Source organism: Hemiscyllium ocellatum, chromosome 1 (genome assembly GCF_020745735.1).
Source record: "Hemiscyllium ocellatum isolate sHemOce1 chromosome 1, sHemOce1.pat.X.cur, whole genome shotgun sequence".
Taxonomy (NCBI): Eukaryota; Metazoa; Chordata; class Chondrichthyes; order Orectolobiformes; family Hemiscylliidae; genus Hemiscyllium; species Hemiscyllium ocellatum.
This window is the reverse complement of record NC_083401.1, coordinates 37,358,435-37,381,605: the sequence shown is the minus strand read 5'-3', so window position 1 is coordinate 37,381,605 and position 23,171 is coordinate 37,358,435. Positions and strand designations below refer to the sequence as shown.

At 41.9% G+C, this 23,171-nt stretch overlaps 1 protein-coding gene across 1 annotated transcript in view; it reads left to right on the top strand.

Moving 5' to 3' along the window:
• Positions 1-23,171, top strand: part of pstpip2 (proline-serine-threonine phosphatase interacting protein 2) — a 125,798-nt gene that overhangs the window by 91,570 nt on the left and 11,057 nt on the right. The window contains exons 10-13 of the mRNA XM_060828841.1: positions 13,855-13,953; positions 14,249-14,345; positions 16,935-17,007; positions 22,661-22,695. Coding sequence (XP_060684824.1) covers positions 13,855-13,953; positions 14,249-14,345; positions 16,935-17,007; positions 22,661-22,695 — 304 coding nt within the window. The remainder of the gene's footprint in view (positions 1-13,854; positions 13,954-14,248; positions 14,346-16,934; positions 17,008-22,660; positions 22,696-23,171) is intronic.

The following is a 23,171-nucleotide window of genomic DNA, read 5'->3' as shown; positions in this document are numbered from 1 at the left end:
TCTGAAGAGGAGTTGAATACTGTTCATTGCAGCTGTGAGCACAATCCTGAAGGCTGTGTTGCCTGCACTGTGCCAAGTCATCTCCTCAAGGCTGGAGAGCAACTTGGAATGGAGGGAGGGGTTAGGGGTAGAGATCCAGTTGTCATTGTCCATGTAGATACTAATGACATTAATAGATCTGGGAAGAAAATTCTGCTGAAAGATTTTGAACATTTAGGAGCTGAATTAGAAAGCAGAACCTCCAAGGTAATAATCTCAGACTTACTATCTAAGCCATGAGCAAAGTGGCATTGGATAAATAAAGTCAAGAAGTTAAAGGTATGACTCAGATTCTGGTGTGGGAAACATGGGTTTCAGATCATCGGGCACTGCCACTAGTGCAAGGGTCAAAGGGAGCAGTTAAGGAGTGGGTTATGCTTCAGTGCTGAGGCCAATGTCCTGTTGAAATGAATAACTAGGGTCATAGAGAGGGCTTTAAACTAATTGGATGGGGACGGTTTAGGAGAGGGGAGATGTAGGCTGACAAAGCAAGAGGATATAATAGCACTGCAGGGCAGCTATTTGGATGTTGGTACCCACAATGGAACAGGAAGGGATTAAAAAAAACATTTTTAAAAAGTAGCAAATGGGATCACAGAAGTTTAAAATGGTAAAAATGCACATTAATGACCCTTTACCTGAATGTATCTTGTTTCCGGAACAAAATAAATGAAATAATGGCACAAAAATATTGGTTAATATATATGATCTTACAGCTATTACAGAACGCTTAAAATCAAAATTAAAAACTGAGAGTATTGGAAGGGCAGACTTTGTAAAAAAAAAAGTTGCATTTAGAGCTTCTTCTTTTAGGTATTATAATGTCAAATAAAGGCTTTAAGTTCTCCCAGTATTGAGTGTCAGCAGCAATCAGTCTCCAAACACTGGATTTGAGGAAAGTGTAGATCTTTTTAGACATGTCTATGTTAGCAAATTTTTAAGAGGAAATTATGGCAGTCAATGGATTGGAATACTGCTCCTATCAGATGTGGGAGATTAGAAAACAGTTGACTGTCCCCGGAGTCTATGTCTGCAAGAAGTGTGTTTGGATCCGTTTTATATCAGATCATTTGGATTGGCTGCAGAGGCAGTTGGAGTCACTGAGGATCATTGAGTGAAGCTATATGGATGGAACTCAGAAATGGAAACAAAGTGATGGGATTGTACTATAGGCACCCCTAACGATCAGCAGGAAACAGAGAAGCAAATACGTAGAGCGGTCTCAGATATATGTAAGATTAATAGACTTGTAATAGTTGGGGATTGCTGTGGTGTTAAGGGTTTGGATGGTGAGAAATTTGTTAAATGTGTTCTTTTTTTCTTTATCAATATGTAGATGTATCTACTAGAGAAGGAGCATAATTTGATCTCCTGGGAAATAAGGCAGGGCAAGTGATTGGAGTGTTAGTGGGAGTACACTTTGGGACCCGTAACCATAATTCTATTAGTTTTAAAATAGTTATGGAAAAGGATGTGCCTTGTATACAAATTAAAATTCTTAATTCAAGTAAGGCAAATTTTGATGATATAAGATGGGAACTTACAAAAGTTGATTGGAGTAGACTGTTCACCGGTTTAAAGAAAGGCAGTATGTTAATCATGGATGACATTAATATTCATGGAGATTGGTATAGATAGAATGGCAGAAAAAGCCATGATCAAGAATTCATAGATTGTAGTTTGGACAGTTTCATAGAACAGTATGTTGGGGATCCAATCAGGGATTAGGCAATTTTAGTTCTAGTAATCTGCAATGAAGCAACTTTTTAATAAGTAATCTCAGACTCAAGATCCCTTAGGGTATAGTTTTAAAATAAAGGGACACCAATTTAAAACTGAGATGAGGAGGAATTTCTTCTCTGAGGGTTGAGAGTCTTTGGAACTCCTTGACATGGGGCAGAGTCCTTGTCTACATGTAAGGTTGACATTGATAGATTCTTGAACCGAGGGTTATGGGGAAAGGGCAGGAAAGTGGATGCGAGATGTGTCAGATCAGTCATGATCTTATTGAATAGTGGAGCAGGCCTGAGGGGCCATACTACTCCTGTTACTACTTTGTATGAGGTAACAGTCAACATAACATGGAAAAATTTAGCATTCAATTTGAGAGTGAGAAACTTGTGTCAGAAACAACTGATTTAAATTCATATAAAATTAATTACAGAATTGGCTGGAATGGGTTAGGAAAGGAATGGCAGATGTTTCAGAAGATCATTCATGACCCACAATAAAGTTTATCCCAGTGAGAAAGAAGTTTCTCAGATAATAATGGTTGAGCAAGAAAGTTAAGCATAGCATCAGACTGAAAGAAAAGAACATGCAATATGTGAATGTTTCAAAACCAATGAAAGATAACTCAATAAGTGACAAAGAGGGAGAAAATAAGCATCACAGATGAAAAAAAATGCTGGAAAATCTCAACAGCTCTGGTAACATCTGTGGAGAGAGATTGAAGTTAACACTTTGGGTCGGGGTACCCTTCCTCAGATCCGAAACATTAACTCTGATTTCTCTCTACGGATGCTACCAGACCTGCTGAGCTTAAAAACAGAAATTGCTGGAAGAGCTTTCTGATTTACAGTATTTGCAGTTCTTTGGGTTTTTATTGGGAAAATAAATATTGTGGTAAGCTTGCAAGTAATTTCAAAATGGAGATCAAAAGCTCCTTTAAATATATGAAAAGGAAGAGAGACGTAAAAGTGAGCATAGGCTCCTTAGAGAATGAGATTGGGGAAATAAAGTCTTGCAGGTGGAGTGTGATGTTGGTAAATGTGAGGTCATCCATTTTGCTAGGAATAACAGCAAAATGGACTATTATATGAATGGTGAAACTAGAACTAAGGGGCATAGCCCCAAAATTAGGGGGTGCTGATTTAGGACTGAGTTGAGGAGAAATTTCAAGGGTTGTGAATATGTGGAGCAGTTAAGGCTACCTTATTGAATCTTTTTAAGGCAAAGATAGATTTTTGAACAATAAAGGAAATAAGGGTTATGGTAAGCGGGTGGGTAAGTGGAGCTGAGGCAATGATGAAGATCAGCGAAGCAAGCTCGATGGGCCACATGGCCTCCTTCTGCTCCTATTTCTTATGTTCTCATAATGGGGACGCAGGAATTAGCAAAGAAATTGAATAAGTACTTTGATTTCACAGTAAAGGAAACTAATGACATTCCAAAAATGCTAAGAAAATCAAGGGTCAAAATAGGAGAGGAAATAAATATGATAAGTTTTTTTAATTCATTTGTGGGATGTGGGCATCGCTGACTGGCCAGCATTTATTGCCTGTCTTTAGTTGCCCTTGAGATGTAGTGGTGAACTGCGTTCTTGAACTGCTGCAGTCCACCTGCTGTGGGTTGACCCACAATGCCCTTAGGGAGGAAATTCCAGGATTGTGACCCAGTGACGGTAAAGGAATTTCCAAGTCAGGATGGTGAGCGGCTTGAAAGGGGACTTGCAGGTGTTGGTGTTCCCATATATCTGCTGCCTTTGTTCTTCTACATGGAAGTGGTCGTGGGTTTGGAAGGTGCGGTCTGAGGATCTTTGGTGAACTTCTGAAGTGCATTTTGTAGATAGTACACATTGCTGCTACTGAGCATCAGTAGTGGAGGGAGTGGATGCTTATAGATGTTGTGCTAATCAAGTGGGCTGTTTTGTCCTGGATGCTGTCAGGCTTCTTGAGTGCTATGAGGAGTCAGGAAGTGAGTCATTTGCTGCACTATATCTAGCTTCTGACCTGCAATTGGAGCCACTCTATTTATGTGGTGAGTTCAGTTGAGTTTCTGGTCAATGATAACCTCCAGGATGTCGACAGTGGGGCACTCAGTGATGGTAATACTGCTGAGTGCCAAGGGACAGTGGTTAGATTGTCTGACTCTTATTGTTGATGATCATAGTCGGGTATTTGTGTTGCATGAATGTTACTTGCTACTTGTCAGCCCAAGCCTGGATATTGTCCAGATCTTGTTGCATTTGAACGCGATTGCTTCAATGTCTGAGGAGTTGCAAATGATGCTGAACGTTGTGCAATCATCGGTGAACATCCCCACTTCTGACCTCATGATGGAGGGAAGGTCATTAATGAAGCAGCTGAAGGTGGTTGGGCCTAGGACACCATACTGTGGAACTCCTGCAGAGATGTCTTGGAGCTGAAATGACTGAACTCCGTCTTCCTATGTGTCACCTATGACTCTAACCACTGGAGAGTTTGCTCTCAGATATTCATTGATTCCAATTTTGCTGGGGCTCCTTGATCGAGAGTGTGGTGCTGGAAAAGCACAGCAGGTCAGGCAGCATCCAGGAGCAGGAGAATCGAAATTTCAGACAAAAACCTTCACTTTCACCTCCCTGGGGATCCTTGATGCCATACTCAGTCAAATACAGCCTTGATGTCAAGGGCTGTTGCGCTCACCTCAAATCTGAAATTCAGTTCCTTTGTCCATTTTTGGATCAAGGCTGAAATGAGGTCAGAGCCTGAGTGGGCCTGGTGGATCCCAAACTCGGCGTCACTGAGCAGGTTATTGCTGAGCACGTGCTGATTGATAGCACTGTTGATGACACCTTCCATCACTTTACTGATATCGGCTAGATACCAGTGTTATAACTGTACTGGAACAGCTTGGCTAGGGGTGCGGTAAGTTCTGGAGCACAAGTCTTCAATACAATTGCCGGAATGTTGTCAGGGCCCTTAGTTTTTGCAGTATCCAGTGCCTCCAATCGTTTCTTGATATTAAGTGGAGTAAATAGAATTGGCTAAAGACTGGTATCTGCTGGAGACCATAGGGGGAGGTTGAGATGGATCATCCACTTGACACTTCTGGTTGAAGATTGCTTCAGCCTTATCTTTTGCACTCATGGGCTGGGCTCTGCCATCATTGGTATTTGTGGAGCCTTCTCCTTCAGTGAGTTGTTTAATTGCCCACCACCATTCATGACTGAATGTAGCAAGACTGCAGAGCTTAGGTCTGATCCATTGGTTGTGGGATCGCTATCACTAGAAAAAAGTTACTGAGGAAACTAATAGGACTAGGTTTCCTGGCCCTTATGGAAAACATCTTAAAGGAAGTAGCTACAGAGATAATGGGTGCATGGGTAGTAATCCTTCCAAGAATCCTTCAATTCTGGAAGAGTCCCAGAGGATTGGTAAGCTACTAATATAACACTCTCATTCAAAAAGGGAGGGAGACAAAACAGCTAACTATGGACCAGTTAGCTTAGCATCCCTAAGTGGGAAAATGTGAGAGTTTATTTTAAAAGAATAGCAGGGCATTTAAAAATACAAAAGATATTCAAGCAGAGTCAGCATGGTTTCATGACAGGGAAATCATACTTGATATATTTATTGGAATTCATTGAGGAGGTAACAAGCAGGATAGATAAAAGAGAATCAGTCCATGTTATAAACTTAGACTTTCAGAAGGTATATGACACAGTACCTCAAAATAGCCAACTTAATGAGGTAAGGGCAGGGCGGAAAAGGTATTATATTAGCATGGATTTACTGACTAATAGAAAACAGAGTTGGGTTAAAGGTGACATTTTCAGGATGCAGTCTGGAGCTAGTGGAATGCCACAAGGATCACTGTTGGTGCCACAATTATTAACAATTTGTCTTAATGACTTGGATGAGGAAAATAAAAGTACTATAGCCAAATTTGCAGATGACACAAAAATAGGCTGAGTGATGAGGATCAAAGAGGGATATAGATAGATTAAGTGAATGGGCAAAAACTTGGCATGTGGAATATAATGGAGAATGATCAAAATTGTGGCTGTAAGAGTTGCTCCTTTTTTAAGGTGGTTTAGGTGTTGGAACTGATTCCCTCAAATTCCAGGTGCAGTAATTATTGTTTTACAAGCTGGTGCACTGTTTTGAAACTTTGAGGAAAAAAAGCAGATTAAATCAGCAGCATTTTAAAAAAGGAGGAAGAGAGACAAAGGTAGAGACCACATGGCCAGTCAATCAAATGAGAAAGAAACTTACACCACTGTCTAACACAGCAGTGAATCTGCACAACTACTGCCTTTGCTGTTTGAGTTCAAGCATCTCTGGACATCAGAGTGCAACTAAGAAAAATTACATTTTAAAGACATCTGAATGGATACATGAATAGGAAGGGTTTAGAGGGATATAGGCCAAATGGGATTAGATTAATTTAGGATATCTGGTCGGCATTGATGAGTTGCCCCGAAGTGTCTGTTTCCGTGCTGTACGTCTCTCTGTCGCTAATGTGGAAAATGTGAGGTCATGCTCTTTGGCAGGAAGAATAAGAAGAGCTAAATATTATTTAAATGAAGAAAAATCCAACACAGAGGGATTTGAGAATCCTCATGCATAAATCACAAAACTTAACATAGAAGTTCAGTAGGTAATAGAGAAGGTAAATGGAGTGTTTGTTTCAAATGAAATGGAGTATTTAATAGGGAGATCTTGTGAAAACCTTACAAGGCATTCATTAGACCACATTTGGAATACTATGAACTGTTTTCGTTCTCTTATCCTGGCATTGGTGGCAGAGCAGAGAATGTTCAGTAGGTCCTGAATATGGAGAGATTTTCTAATGAGGAGTGATTGAGTAGGTTGGGCCTGTACTCATGGGAATTTATAAGAAAGAGAGGTGACCTCACTGAAACATACGTAATTCTTGGAGTACCTGACAGGGTAGATGTGGAAAGGTTGTTTCCCATTGTGGGAGAGTCTTGGCATAAACTCTGAGTAAGAGGTCATCAGTTAGAACAGAGATGAGGAGGAAGTTCTTCTTACCGAGGAAAATGAATCTATGGAATTCTTTACAGCAGATGTCTTTAGAAGCTGGGTCATCATAATCTCAGACTTGATGGACCGAATGACCTACTTCTGCTTCTACACCTTATGGATTGATCTTGTGATTTAAGAACATGATATGCTTTTATTTTTATAATATTAATTCACAGGGAAGCCTTGTCCTCATACTTGAAAACAGCAACCAGCAGTGAGGAAGTGTATCTCTCCTCTAGGTTCCTTCCATCTCTACCTCTTTTTTACCTTGATCATGTCTCTCTCTGTGACCTCCCTTTCGCTTCCTCCTCCCTTCCTCTCTCTGACCCTGCTCTTCTCTTTCACTCTCACCTTGATTTCCTTGTGATCTACCCCCAACTTGTGCTTCTGCTTTTGCTCTTTCCTTACTTTCCACACTACCATCTGCCTCTCTTATTCCATCACCATCTCCCTCTCACCCTCCCACCAACTCTCTCCTTACCTCTTGCTCTGCTCCAGGTCCTTTTCTTTCTCTCTCTCTCTACACGTTGCTGATTCTCATCTCCTCCTTCTCTGTAACTCCTTACTCTCCCCTTCCATCCTGTCAATCTCTCTCTACCTTCTTCCATCCTAACTACCGACCCTGGTCTCTCTCTCCTCCATCTCTGTGCCACCGCCTCTCTCCCTATGTCTCTCTCTCTCTCTCATCCCTTTCTCTTTCTCTATTGCATGACACATTTTCTTCCCTCCCAACTCTACTTCCTGCCTCCCTATCTTTCTGGTCTCCACTAATCACACTGGATACTATGCCTCCTAACCCCCAAACTAGATGAGCAACTTTTTAACTGCTAATGCAGTTTCTCTTTCTACCCTCAGCTCTTGCATGAAATCTATTTCTGCCAAAACCCTTGAAAACATAAAGAAAAGCAAGGAAATGCTGGAAACACTGCACCAGTCAGTCAGTCACTGTTGGAAAAGCAAATCAGTTAAATTCCTTCTGAACTTTTCCATTGTGTTTTTGGTCAACTCTGTTAACTCTGCTGTCCTTCCTCCGACGAGCTCAATTGACCATGTTGTCTCTAAACTGTGCAAATGCTTGGCCGCAAAGCATTACTGATTAAGGATGATCAGCCATGATCATATTGAATGGTGGTGCAGGCTCGAAGGACAGAATGGCCTACTCCTGCACCTATTGTCTATTGTCTATTCCAAAATATATGGTGCAGACCACTCACAAGATCCCCCATTTAGGATACTCCATGTGTGCAATATTGTGCATTCAAGCAACTGGTCACACACCATAAAAAAATTAAGAGGAATTATTAGTAAGATAGAGCTGCACATTTAAACATTGAATTCAGTCCAGTCAGTGTATGTTCTGTACTTAAATGATAATCCTAATCCTGTGTATCTATGCTACAGTCAGATTTCTTCACTAATTTAACTATGCAACTTATTCTTACATGTACCTAAAATATGGGGATTGATCAGATGTAGAGTCATTTCAAACATGCAAAGATAAAATTTGCATTTTTGTGTCATGCATTTCATGATCTTAGGATGTATCAATGTGCTTAATAGCTAATAATGTACTTCTGAGTACAGTCACTGTTGTAGGAAATAGATCTGTCAATTTGTGCATAGTAAGATCCCAAGAACTTGATGAATTACTTAATCAGCTGCTTTCTTTTAGCCTTGATGATTGAAGGATAAATATTGGCCATATAAAGCTCTCCTGTTTTCCTCTGAAGTATTGTACTGAACAGCAGATAAAGCTTTTTAATGACATATCTGAAAGACAGCACTTTATGACTTTATATCCTTTCTGTCATAACCACCTATAAGTAATATGTGTTGTCTTAAAAAAAAATTCAAATCAGCCTTTGTGTAGTTGGTTCCTCATAGCAGACAGCATACTGTGATGATGTATTAAATACGACACAAACATTCCTTCTGCTGTGGAGCTGACAACAGCACATAATGTTTCCTTTGTGGACTTGCCAAGATCATTCTTCATGTCAGAATGTTGTCTTATATAGAAGAACTATATAAATGTAAGATGTTGTTCTTGATTATGAATGTGATAATGGTTAAAGATTGTTCCTGTAGGAACGGCCATGGATATGGTGCTGAGCTCAGCAGTGATACCAGGTGGTTCTCAGTGGAACCGTGTTACTGTTTGTAATAGGGAGCAGTGGAAGATAGGGAGAGGGGCTGGGAAGGGAGTCAGGGGGATGCGGAGGGAGGTTATTTGAAATTGGAGAACTCAATGCTGAGTTCTCTAGGCTGTAGGGTGTCCAGGTGGAAGATAAGATGTTGATCCTCCAGTAGGAGCTGTGGTTTGTTTTCACAATGGAAGAGGCCAAGGATGGTCATGTCGGAAAGGGAGTGGTTGGGGGAATTAAAATGGGCGGTGACTGGGCAGTCCGGTCAGCCTCTGTGGACCTTGCTGCAATGCTTGGTGAGCCATTCCCTGGTTTACGTTCAGTCTCCCAAATGTAGAGAAGACCACATCAGGAACACCTGATGTAGTAAAGTAGGTTGGAAGAGAGGTAGGTGAACCTCTGTCTCACCTGGAGACTGTTTGGCGCCCTGGATGGAGGTGAGAGGATTGGTGTACTGGCAGGTTTTGCATCTTTTCTGGTTGCAGGGGAAGGTATCTGGGGGTTCGGTGGCAGGGGTGGTGTGAACCAAGGACTGTTGGAGAGAATGGTCCTTGCAGAAGGCAGAGAGGGGTGGGAGGGGAAGGTGTTCCTGGTGGCGGGTCTATTTGGAGTTGGCAGAAGTGTTTAAGGATGATGCGTTGGATGTGGAGATTGGTGGGGTAGTAGGTGAGGGCAAGGGGAACCCTGTCTTTATTGTGTTGGGAGGGGAGGGGTTTAGAGCAGTGGGACGGGGAATGGAGGTGGTATGGCAGAGGGCTAACTGGATGGTGGAGGGAAGAAAAGTATGTTATTCAAAATAGGTGGATATCTGGAACGCTTGCGAGCAGAAAGACTCCTCGGAGCAATTGTGGTGAAAGTGGAGGAAATAGGAGAATGGAATGGTGTTTTTGCAGCTTACTGAGTGGTGGGAGGTCTAGTCCAGGTAGTTATGGGAGTCTGTGGGTTTGTACTAGCCAACCGTCTGGAGACTTTCATCGGAGATGAAAATGGTGACATCAAGAAAGGGGAGGGAGATGTCCAAGATGGACCAAGTGAATTTGAGGGTGGGGTGGAAGTTGTGGGAGAAGTTGATGAACTGCTTCAGTTCAGCCTGGGTGCAGGACGCTGCACTGATGCAGTCATCGATGTAACAGCGGAAGAGTTGGGGTACAGTGCTGATGTAAGTACTGAAGAGGCTGATATAGCTGATGAAGAGGTGGCAACTCCAAATAGACCCCACCACCAAGAACATCTTCCCATCCTCACTCCTCTCTGCCTTCCGCAAGGACCGATCTTTCCGATAGTCTTTGGTTCATGTCACCCCCACTACCAAACCCCCAAGTATCTTCTCCTGCACCCAGAAAAGGTGCAAAACCTGCCGGTACACCACCCCTCTCACCTCCATCAAGGGCCCCAAACAGTCTTTCCAGACAGAGTTTCGTCTGCTGCTCTTCCAACCTAGTTTATTGTGTCAGGTGCTCCCAATGTGGTCTTCTCTACATCGGGGAGGCCGAATGTAAATGTAGGGAACAGCTCACCGAGCATCGCAGCAGGGTCTTCAGGGGCCAATCGGACCTTCCAGTCACCGCCCATTTTAATTATCCCAACCACTATCTTTCCAACATGATCATCCTTGGCCTCCTTCATTGCTAAAACAAACCACAGCTATTGTTGGAGGAACAACACCTTAACTTCCGTCTGGGTAGCCTACAGTCCGGCGGACTCAACATTGAGTACTCCAATTTCAAATAACCTTTCTTCTCATCCCCTGACTCCCTTCCCAGCCCCTCCCCTCCACTGCTCCCTGCCACCAACCGGATTCATTCCTCCCATGAACCAACCAAGTTGTACCATCTGTCTTCACTTATCCCCACTTTACCACCCTGCCCCTGCCACCCCCTTTATCTACAACTCCCGCCACACCCACACCCAGTCCTAAAGAAGGATTACACCCGAAACATTCACTTTACCACTCCTGGTGCTGCCTGGCTTGCTGTGTTCTTCCAGCTTCGTGCCTATCTACTTTGGATTCCAGCATCTGCAGTTTTTTTGTCTCAACTGTAACACGGCAGAGAAAAATAATTAAAAACTGCAAATGATGGAGTTGTCATTTTAGAAGCAGGAAATACTAGAAATGTTCACAAATGATCAGTTTGGCTTTTAGGAAGAGATTTTTGCTCAAAACCTCAATACATTTTTGTCCCAGACATGGACATGAGAGTTGGATTGAGGTTTTGAAGTGAGAGGGACTACCTTTTGATATCAAGGTGACATTTGACAGAGTGTGGCATCAAACAGCTCAAGCAGAATTGAAGTAAATGGGAGTGGGAGCACAGAGGGAATTTCTCTACTGGCTGAAGTCATACTTGGTTGTTAAAGGCCAATCATTGGCAACTTCAGGACATCTCTGCAGGAGTCTCTGTGGATAATGTTCTCGACCCATTGCCAACTGTTTCATCCATGACCATTCTTTGATTGTAAGGTCAGAAAGAGAGATGTTCACTGAGGAACAATGACCAATTCCACCAGGGAATCTAAATGTGAAAAAAAATCTTAACACCTTTTCTCCCCACCATTGATTGACAAGCAATCTTCTTCTGGAGAAGACTCAGTCTGTTCTTGACTGGGTTTGAGAACCTGATTGCCTGTTGATTTGACTGTTAGCCTGTCTTTGGTATGGTTTCAGAGTAGATCATTGTATTGTTGAGATAAGTCAATGGTCACTTATTAGATTAACATATGTTCATAAGTTAAAAATAAAATTTTGCCTGTTTAATGGCAGTTTTACTAGATTTTCAAATATTTGTTTTTATCAGGAGCTTAAAAGAATTATTACTATTATTTGGTTTGTGGATGCTGCACAGGGAATATTAGGGGGAGGTTATGGGGGATACAGGGAGGGCATTGAATGGATGTGGATGTAGTGTGTGTGGGATAGAAGGGGACATGGGTTGGCATGGAGGATTTGAGGGGACATGAAGATAACATTAGGGATCTGAGGGATGTGCAAGGGGGTTGGTCTGCATGAGCAATCTAAGAGGCATGGGGTGGTATGGGCCATTTGAAGGCATGAAAGGAGCAAATGATGATATGGATGATCTGAGGAGGTAGCATGGGATGAGGTACATGGGGCCTTAAAACATAGTTGAGAGCAGGACTAATAGACAGGCTTGCTTCTGCACCTCCTTCCAGACTCGTAGCAGAGCGCTCAAGATGCGTTCAAACCCCAAGCCCTGTGAGAGATAAGTTCCAGGCAAAGTCACAGATGGGTCATGTGTGTATTTTGGAAGGTGCCAAAGTGCATAAATCATGATTCCTGAACCCACATGAAAATCCAGGCCATCTCCTGCTACAGTGTTTTGAGTATACAACACAGCAGTGGATTCAACATAAGGTTTTTATTCAAGAGGCATAAGACATCTGTCCACAGTGTGTGCACCTCATTGTAGAGGTCATATGACTACAACAGACTAAGAGGGGCATTTGTACATGTTGGCATTCCAATCAAAAAACATAGGCCTAAAGCAAGTAAACAATGGAATAATTGAGTTGATTGTCCCTAGAGAAGACAGACTAATCCATTATAGCACTTCAGTTCTGCATGAACAGTATGAATTCTCACTCAATCAGAAAAGTTAAGTTCATTCTAAGTAAAATAAATGTGAAGACAAAAGCCCTATTCACCTAATTATCAAAACTTTGGCTGAGGTTTATCTGACTTTCTGAAGCACCTTGAGATGTGCTACTATTTTGAAGATGCTGTATAAATATAATTATTGTTACCACGTCTCAATGTGAGGAGTATTATTATCCAGTCCAGATTTTGAAGAGAATTACGTGTTAGAAAGTATTAAATTCCAATATTAGGATTACTTGTCAAGATGTTCACACTTATCACTGACCACACTGCATTTACTTAAAAACTGACAGCAAAGGGTGCGGTCTATGTTGTGAGATTCCCTCAGACATTCTGAATGCTGAATTATGAGCACATCAAATCCAAAAACATGAAAACATGGCAATTAGATTACAACAGATCTCTCATTCACCAGTAGTTACATACTAGAATTTCTAACCAACCTGATAATCTTGTGGATGAAACATGAAACCTAGAATTTTAAGAGAAAGTCTGAGTGCTTGCACTAACTAGTAGTTGTTGAATATGAAACCCATTCTGGCATGAAATGAGGTTATATTTATATGAAAGTATCACGCCAGAACCACAAGGATATCCTCTGGTGGTAAGTTTTTAAAATTCATTTGTGGAACATTGGCATTGCTGGCTGGTCAGCATTTATTGCCCATCCCAAGTTGCCCAAGGGTGGTAGTGAGCTCCTTCTTGTAACTTTGCAGTCCACCCACTGTAGGTTGACCCACAATGTCATTTGGGAGGGATTTCCAGGATTTTGACCTAGTGACAGTGAAGGAATGTTGACATATTTCCAAGTCAGGTTGGTGAATGATTTGGAGGACAACTTGAAGGTGGTGGTGTTTCCATTTATCAGCTGCCCTTGTCTTTTTGTTAGGAAGTGATTGTGGGTTTGGAAGGTGCAATCTTTTGGGGAATTTCTGCTGTGTATCTGGCAAATAGTCCACAATGCAACTACTGAGTGTTGGTGGGAGGAAATGGATGTTTGCAGGTGTGGTACCATTGAAGCAGGCTGCTTTGTCCTGGAAGGTGTCAAGTTCCTTGAGTGCTTTGGAGCTGCACTAATCCAGCCAAGTGGGGTGTATTGTATCACATCCTAATTTGTGCCATGTTGAAGATGAACAAGCTTTAGCGAGTCAGGGGGTGAGTTACTTGCTATTTATTCCTAGTTATTTATTCCTAGCCTCTAGCCTGCTCTTGTAGCCATTGTCTTTACATGACAAGTTCTGGTCAATGTTAAGTTGAAGGCCTAAACTTTGTTTTTCAAACAGAAATTTTAATTTTATTTCAGTTCCTTGAGAAGCAGGACTGTGAGCGAATACACACCATGCGTAATGCTATGTGGGTTCATGCCAATCAACTCTCCCAGGGGTGTGTGAGCAGTGACGAGGTAAGAAGTTATTGCAATCTCACCCAATTCAGATCCCTTCTTCTCTCTGTCTTTTATTTAATGCCTTTCTGAATGAAAAGACAGAGGAGATGCTCCTTTAAAAGCAGTGTTGTTAAAATCTTTGCAGCAGATTTGATTTCACATGACTGTTTCCCTGGTTGGAAACTATCCAGATGTGGCAATAAATGATGTGCCACCAAGATGATTACAGTACATTAATGTATTTTCAGCTTGCAATTCAGACTTTTTTTTTTCTTTTGTTCCTCCTTCAACTTTCGTTCTGCTTTATCCTTAGATGTACGAAGAAATACGAAAGGTGCTAGAACAGTGCAACATACAAAGAGACTTAGAATTCTTCATAGACTTAAAAAGGACCGGTGACACTGCACCAGGTAAACCTGTTACCTTTAGCAGGAGACTGTGATACAACTAATAATACATAATGTGCATTCTGTACAGTTAGTTTTTATGAAAAGCTATTGTGTATGGTCAAGGATTAGTTGTGTAGTACAGTCTTGTTGGTCCAAAGTGAACCTTTTGGTCCTATTCAGAGATTATTGAATGAGCCCATCATTTTGGCTGTGGATGCAAGCTCATACCTCTCTTTTAGGCAGTGCCTTCTCCGCAGAGAGTAAATGAAAACTGGAGATTCACCCCAATGTCTGGTCTTGCGCAGCAAGTGTAAATTGACATTGAAAGAAACCTGAAAGCAGATCTAAGAGCACTATGGTCTGAAATAGGGTTTGCGTAAAATAGCACTTCTGTGGTGCAAATGGGGATTGAAAATGTGGTAGGATCAGGTCAACACCCAGTTAAGTTTTATAGTGTAATGAACCCAGCTTATGCTAATACTGAACAGCATTGAATAGGTCTAGGCAGCTACAAACTGATGAAGTCCTTGAGGAGTATAGAGAAATTAAGAAGGAACTTAAAAGCAGAATTAGGAAGGATGAAAGGAGCCATTAAATGTCTTTAGCAAACAGGGTTAAGGAGAATCCGTAGGCTTTTTATGAATATATTGGAATAAAGAGGATAGCAAGGGCTAGACTAGTTGCACTCAAGGACAAAGGAGGGAAGTTATGCTTGGAGCCACAGGAAATGGGAGAGATCCTTAATGAGTATTCTGTATTGGTACTCACCATGGAGAAGGACATGACTGATGTTGAGGTCAGGGATGAGTGTGTGAATGCTCTAGAGAATGTCAATATATTGAAGCAGGAAGTTTTGGGTATCCTAAATTGCATTAAGGTAGACAATTCCCTAGGGCCAGATGGGATCTCTCCCAGGTTACTGCGAGAAGGGAAGAAATAGCTGGGGCATTAGCAGGTATTGTCACATACACTTTGACCACAGGCGAGGTTCCAGAAGACTGGATATTAGCCAATGTTGCTCGCTTGTTTAACAAAGGAAGGAGGAATAATCCAGGAAATGATAGGCCAGTGAGCCTGACATCTGTGGTGGGGAAGCTCTTGGAGAAGATACTGAGGGATAAGATGTGTGCACATTTGGAAGAAAATGGACTAGTTAGTGACAGGCAGCATGGTTTTGTATGGGGAGTGTCATGTCTCACCAATATGTTTGAATTTTTTGAAGAGGTGACAGAGATAATTGATTAGGGAAGGGCTGTGGATATAGTTTATATGGACTTTAGTAAGGCATTTGATAAAGTTCCACATGGCAGATTGCTACAAAAACTAAAATCACATGGGATTCAGGGTGGGCTGGATAGATGGATACAAAACTAGCTTGGTCATGGAAAACAGAGGAAAGTGGGGGAAGACTGCTTTTCAGAATGGAGACCAGTAACTAGTGGTATTCCACAAGGATCAGTGTTAGGGCCTCTGTTGTTTGTAGTATAAATAAATGATCTGGAGGAAAATCTGGATGGCCTGATTAGTAAGTTTTCAGATGACACGAAGATTGGTGGAGTTACTGAGAATACCAACAATTGTGAAAGGATACAGCAGGATGTAGATAGATTGGCAACTTTGGCACAGAAGTGACAGCTGGAGTTCAATCCAAACAAATGCAAGGTGATACAATTTGGAGGCCCAAATTTAGTTGTGAATTATACTGTAAATTTCAGATTTCAGAATGCTCCCTTAGGAGCATTAACATACAGATAGATCTGACTGTGCAGGTCCACAGTTCTCTAAATGTGGTGACACAGGTGGCCAAGGTGATTAAGAAGGCATATGGCATGCTTGCCTTCAGCGGCTGGGGCATAGAGTACAAGAGTTGGCAAATCATGTTGCAGCTATATAAACCCCTTGTGAGGCCGCATTTGGAGTATTGTGTGCAGTTTTGATCGCCACACTACTAGAAGGAAGTGGAAGCTTTGGAAAGAGTGCAGAGAAGGTTCTCCAGAATGTTGCCTGGTCTCAAGGGCATTGGCTATGAGAAAAGGTTAAAAAGACTAGGATTGTTTTCATTGGAAAGATGGTAGCTGAGAGGAGAACTGATAGAGGTGTACAAAATTATGAAAGGCACAGATAGGGTGGATACTCGGAGGTTTTTTCCCAGGGTTGAAGTTTCAATTACAAGGGAGCACAGATTCAAGGTGAGAGGGGGAAAGCTTAAGCGAGATGTGCAAGGGAAGATTTTCACAGAGAATGGTAGGAGCCTGGAATACACTGCCAGAAGAGATGGTGGAAAACAGGCACTTTGGTGACATTTAAGAGGCATCTGAATGGTTACATAAATACGGAGGATTAGAGGTATACAGATGGAATAAGGGCAGTTATGTTTTTTAGTTTTAGTTAGGGCATGATGATTGGTACAGGCTTGGTAGAGCTGAAGGGCCTGTTCCTGAGCTGCAATCCTCTTTTGTTCTTTTTTTGTTCTATCTCTCCCCTGACTGCTACAATATTCAGTGTGGCATAGACTGCTTGCAAAGATACATAATCACAATATGACAGACAATACGACAGAAAAGGTTGCAATTAACCGGCTGTATTTTGTCCTTTCCTCTCCTTATTCAGCTCCCATCCCATATGAGAATTACTACAGTGGACAAAGAGGCTTGCCTCCCACCCGGGCTCCAGTTGCCACGAGGTCAGTGCTATAAATATGCAAAGTGCTTCATCATTCAGCAATGCTTATACTCTCTGATCAGGTTCTTTCAGTCTGTTCCAGAGTCTATATTAGATCAGACTCTTGCTTCATAAATGAGATGTCTCAAACCTGGCAGCTTTGGTTATATTATGTATGGTACATAATCTGCTTTGAATTGAGTATATATTTCTTGCTGTTTCCTGGGTCCTAATTTACATACTGAAACTAATTATGGTTTGGGCAAATACATTTCAGATGACGGTCAGTGATCAGTAATAGCAGGAGGTTGGTTTAGAATTGGTGAAGCTGGGAAATTGATAGAAGATCTATAATGGTGAGAAGATGGTCCAGAATGTAGCAAATAAAACCTTTACTGGAAGTTTGAGTAAAAGAACTATGAGTAATATGGTGTTGTAATACAAAAATCAAAGAACAGTACAGCACAGGACCCAGCACTTTGGCCTGCCAAGATTGCGTTGTCACACAATGCCTTTCTAAATCAAAAACCTTTTGCCTCTATGTGGTTGTATCTCTCTATACCCTGCTTATTCATGTATCTGTCAAGATGCCTTTGAAATGTTACTATTATATCTTCCTCCACCACCTCTTCTGGCCGTGTTTTCTAGGCACTTACCACCCTCTGTGTAAAATAAATCTTGTCTTGCACATTCTATAGGTATGTAAGGAATGAAAGAATGACTAGAGTAAGAGTAGGGCCAATTTGTGCGTGGAGTCAGAGGAGATAGGGGAAACGCTAAATCAACATTTTTAGTCAGTATTCACACTGGAAAAAGACAATGTTTTCGAGGAGAATTCTGAGAAACAGACAATGAGACTAGATGGGATTGAGGTTCACAAGGAGGAGGTGTTAGCAATTCTGAGAAGTGTGAAAATAGGTAAATCCAATGGGCTGGCTGGGATTTATCCTAGGATTCTCTGAGAAGCTAGGGAAGAGATTGCTTTGATCTTTAGGGTCATCATTGTCTACAGGAACAGGACCAAAAGACTGGAGGATAGCAAATGTTGTTCCCTTGTTCAAGAAGGTGAGTAGAGACAACCCTGTTAATTAGAGACCAGTGAGCCTTACCTTGGCTGTGGGTAAAGTGTTGGAAAAGGTTATAAGAGATAGAATTTATAATCATCTCAATAGGAACAAATTGATATGGGATAGCCAGCACAATTTTATGAAGGGTACATCATGCCTCACAAACCTTATTGAGTTCTTTGAAAAGGTGACCAAACAGGTAAATGAGGGTAAAGCCGTTGATATGGTGGATATGGATTTCAGTAAAGTATTTAATAAGGTTCCCTATGGTAGGTTACTGCACAAAATATAGAGGCCTGGGATTGAGGGCGATTTAGTGATTTGGATCAGAAATTTGGCTAGCTGAAAGAAGACACAGGGTGGTGATTGATGGGAAATGTTCATAGTGGTGTTTATGTACTGGTAGTGTTCCGCAAGGGTCTGTTTTGGGTCCACTGCTGTTTGTCATTTTTATAAACCATCTGTTTAAGGGCATAGAAGAATGGGTCAGTAAATGTGTAGATGACACTAAGGTCAATGGAGTTGTGGATAGTGCCAAAGAATGTTGTAGGTTACAGAGGGACATAGATAAGCTTCAGAGTTGGGCTGAGAGGTGGCAAATGGAGTTTAATGCAGAAAAGTGTGAGGTGATTCACTTTGGAAGGTGTAACAGAAGTGCAAAGTACTGGGCGAATGGTAAGATTTTTGGTAGTGTAGATGAGCAGAAAGAACTTGGTGTGTATGTACATAGATCCCTCAAAGTTGCCACCCAGGTTGAATGGGCTGTTAAAAAGGCATATAATGTGTTAGTTTTTATTAATAGAGGGATCGAGTTTCGGAACCATGAGGTCATGCTGCAGCTATACAAAACTCTGGTGCGGCCGCACGTGGAGTACTGCGTGCAGTTCTCGTCACCTCGTCATAGGAAGGATGTGGAAACTTTGGAAAGGGTTCAGAGGAGATTTACTAGGATGTTGCCTGGTATGGAGGGAAAGTCTTGCGAGGAAAGATTGAGGGACTTGAGGCTGTTTTTGTTAGAAGAAGGTTGAAAGGTGACTTAATTCAGACATACAAGATAATCAGAGGGTTAGATAGATTGGACAGTGAGAGCCTTTTTTCTAGGATAGTGATGGCTAGCACAAGGGGGCTTAGCTTGAAATTGAGGGGTGGTAGATACAGGACAGATGTCAGAGGTAGTTTCTTTACTCAAGAGAGTAGTAGGGGCATGGAACGCACTGCCTGCAACAGTTGTGGAGTCATCAACTTTACAGGCATTTAAGTGGGCATTGAATAGGCATATGGATGAGAATGGAATAGTTTTCCCCTTTCTAGGTGACATCCTCCGTGCTTGGGAGCCTCCTGTGAAGCACTTCTGTGCTGATTCCTCCAACATTTATAGTGGTTTGAATCTGCCGCTTCCGGTTGTCAGTTGCTGTCCGCTGCAGTCTAGGTCTAGGTCGATGTGTCTGTTGATAGAATTTGTGGATGAGTGCCAGGCCTCTAGGAATTCCCTGGCTGTTCTCTGTTTGGCTTGCCTTATAATAGTGGTGTTGTCCCAATCGAATTCATGTTGTTTGTCATCTGAGTATATGGCTACTAAGGATAGCTGGTCGTGTCGTTTCGTGGCTAGTTGGTGTTCATGGATGCGGCTTGTTAGCTGTCTTCCTGTTTGTCCTATGTAGTGTTTTGTGCAGTCCTTGCATGGGATTTTGTACACTACGTTGGTTTTGCTCATGCTGGGTATCGGGTCCATTGTCCTGGTGAGTTGTTGTCTGAGAGTGGCTGTTGGTTTGTGTGCTGTTATGAGTCCTAGTAGTCGCAGCAGTCTGGCTGTCAGTTCAGAAATGCTCCTGATGTATGGTAGTGTGGCCAGTCCTTTGGATTGTGGCATGTCCTCATTTCGTTGTCTTTCCCTTAGGCATCTGTTGATAAAATTGCGCAGGTATCCGTTTTTGGTGAATACCTTGTATAGGTGTTCTTCTTCCTCTTTTTGTAGTTCTGGTGTGCTGCAGTGTGTTGTGGCCTTTTTGAATAATGTCCTGATGCAACTTCGTTTGTGTGTGTTGGGGTTGTTGCTTTCATAGTTCAGGTCTTGGTCTGTGTGTGTGGCTTTTCTGTATACCTTCATGGTGAATTCTCCATTCAGTGTTCTCTGTACCATCATGTCTAGGAATGGGAGCTGGTTGTCCTTTTCTTCCTCTCTCGTGAATCAGATTCCTGTGAGTGTGGCGTTGATGATCCGGTGTGTGTTCTCTATTTCTGTGTTCTCAATGATTACAAAGGTGTTGTCCACGTATCTGAGCCAGAGTTTGGGTTGTAATTACGTTAAAGCTGTTTTTTCTAACCTTTGCATTACTGCTTCTGCTATGAGTCCGGAGATCGGTGAGCCCGTGGGTGTTCTGTTGATTTTTTCATATATCTGGTTGTTGAATGTGAAGTGTGTTATGAGGCACAGGTCCAGTAGTATGCCGTCTTTGTTAATAGGTTCAACGTCCTATTGTCTGCTATGTATGTCCAGCAGGTTGGATATTGTTTCTCTGGCTAGGGTTTTGTCAATAGAGGTGAACAATGCCGTTACATCGAATGAGACCATGGTTTCTTCCTTGTCTATGTGTATATTTCTGATGATGTCCAAGAATTCTTGTGTTGACTGTATAGAGTGTCTGGATCCGCTGATCAGGTGTTTCAGTTTCTGTTATAGCTCTTTAGCCAGTTTGTTTGATGATGTTCCTGGTAGTGAAACTATGGGTCTGAGTGGGATGTCTGGTTTGTGTACTTTAGGTAGTCCATAGAATCTGGGGGTGTTATTGCTTTCCAGTTTCATTCTTTATAGGTCAGACCTGGTTATCTGTCCGTTTTTTTTGTAGATTCCTCAGTGTGTTGTTTATCCTATCGGTGAGCTGTGGAGTGGGGTCAAACTCCCTCTTTTGGTAGGTGTTGGTATCTGCAAGTAGTTGTTCTGCCTTTTGAGTGTAATCTGATTTGTCCAGGATGACCATCATTCTGCCTTTGTCTGCTGGTAGTATGATTATGTTCTTATCGTTTCTTAGTGATTTTAGTGCTTCTTTCTCCTTGGTGTTGAGGTTGTGTGTTTGTCTTTTCCTCGTTAACAAGGTTAAATAGGCTTTGGATTGGTTTCACAGGGTGGTGCAATATTGAGGGCCAAAGGGCCTGTACTGTGCTGTAATATTCTATGTTCTATCTGCTTTAAATTTACCCCTTTTACATATAAATCCTAGAAGTTTGTGGGCGGCACGGTGGCACAGTGGTTAGCACTGCTGCCTCACAGCGCCAGAGACTGACTGTGCGGAGTTTGCACATTCTCCCCGTGTCTGCGTGGGTTTCCTCCGGGTGCTCCGGTTTCCTCCCACAGTCTAAAGATGTGCAGGTTAGGTGAATTGGCCATGCTAAATTGCCCGAAGTGTTAGGTGAAGGGGTAAGTGCAGGGGTATGGGCGGGTTGTGCTTCGGCGGCTCGGTGTGGACTTGTTGGGCCGAAGGGCCCATTTCCACACTGTAGGTAATCTAATCTAATCTAATCTAATAAAGTTGACATTGCTACCCTGGGAAAAGAAAGGGTTTGGACGGATATCAGCCAGGTGGGACTAGATTGGGTTGGGATATCTAGTCAGCATGGATGAGCTTGGACGAAGGGTCTGTTTCTGTGCTGTACATCTCTATGATTCTATCCATGCCTCTCATAATTTTGTAAACTTTTATCAGAGTTTCTGTTATCCTTAAGCGTTCATGTAAAAATACATCATGTTTGTTCATTTTCTCCTCATAAAAAATACCCTCCAAATCTCTTTTGCACCCTTTCTAAAGACTCCACATCCTTCTGGTAGTGTGGTGACCAGAACTGTACACAATACTCCAAATGAGGGCCTAACTAAAGTTTGATACAGCTGCAACGTGTCTTGCCAATTTCTATAATCTATGCCCTGACCAATGAAAGCAAGCATGATTTATGCCTTCTTGACCACCTTATCCACTTTTGCCACTGTCACTTAGATCCCTCTGTATGTTAATGCTACTAAGGTTTCTGTCATTCACTGTACATTTCCCTCCTGTATTAAATCTCCCTTGCATTTATCTGGTTGAACTCCATCTGCCATTTCTCTGCCCAAGTCTCCAGCCAGCTATACTGTGCTGTATCCTCCGGCAATCCTCTTCCACTATCTGCAGCTCCCCCAATCTTTCTGTCATCCACAGATTTACAAATCAGACCACCTACATTCTGTCCCAAATTTTATGTTTATATATATGTTACTAACAACAGTGGTTCCAGCACTGATCCCTGAAGAATACCACTGGTTCAGAGTCAGAAAACACTCTTCCACTGCTCCTCACTATCTTCTATGACCAAGGCACTTCTGTATCCATCTTAGCAGCTCACCATAGATCCAAAGTAACTGCACCTTTTGTACCTATTTGCCATGAGGGACCTTGTCAAAAGCTTTATTAAAGTCCATGTAGTCTTCATTTCCTAATTTAGTCATAGTGAGATCTTACGAATTAAAGAATGTAACAATGAATTGACATATTTGGTTGTGTATTCCAGTTATATGGACTGAATATTTTTTTCTTATGGGAAAGAAATTACTCACAATCTTACTTTTTTTGACTTCAGGCGTATGCCTCTGCCAACACCTGACAATTCAGCATGTAAGTAGCTATCTCCATGCATTATTAATAAATCATATTAAAGTCAAAGCAATTGAAGCCATTTTGGCATGCAGTTGATTCTCTGAGCTGTTTTAAACGTCATGTTGTACTTTTTTATTTGTTTCATGAAGCTAATGTTGAAGCTTTGGCCAATGTGTGGATGGTCATTGCTTTACATAGGAAGTGTGTCATCAGTTAGGAACATAGGCCTGTTTCTTCATTCAATGTAACCTTGCCTGATCTGTGGTCTAACGCCACGTACCCGCCTTTGGTACATATTCCTTAATGCCTTTGCTTACTAAAACATTATCTATCTCAGATTTAAAGCTAACAACTGATGGAGCATCAGCTATCATTTGTGGAAGAGAGTTCCAAACCTGTACCACCCTTTTTCTGTAGAAATGTTCCTAACATCTCTCCTGAACAAAAATGGAAAGATCTGCAGATGCTGAGAGTCAGAAACAAAAATAGAAATT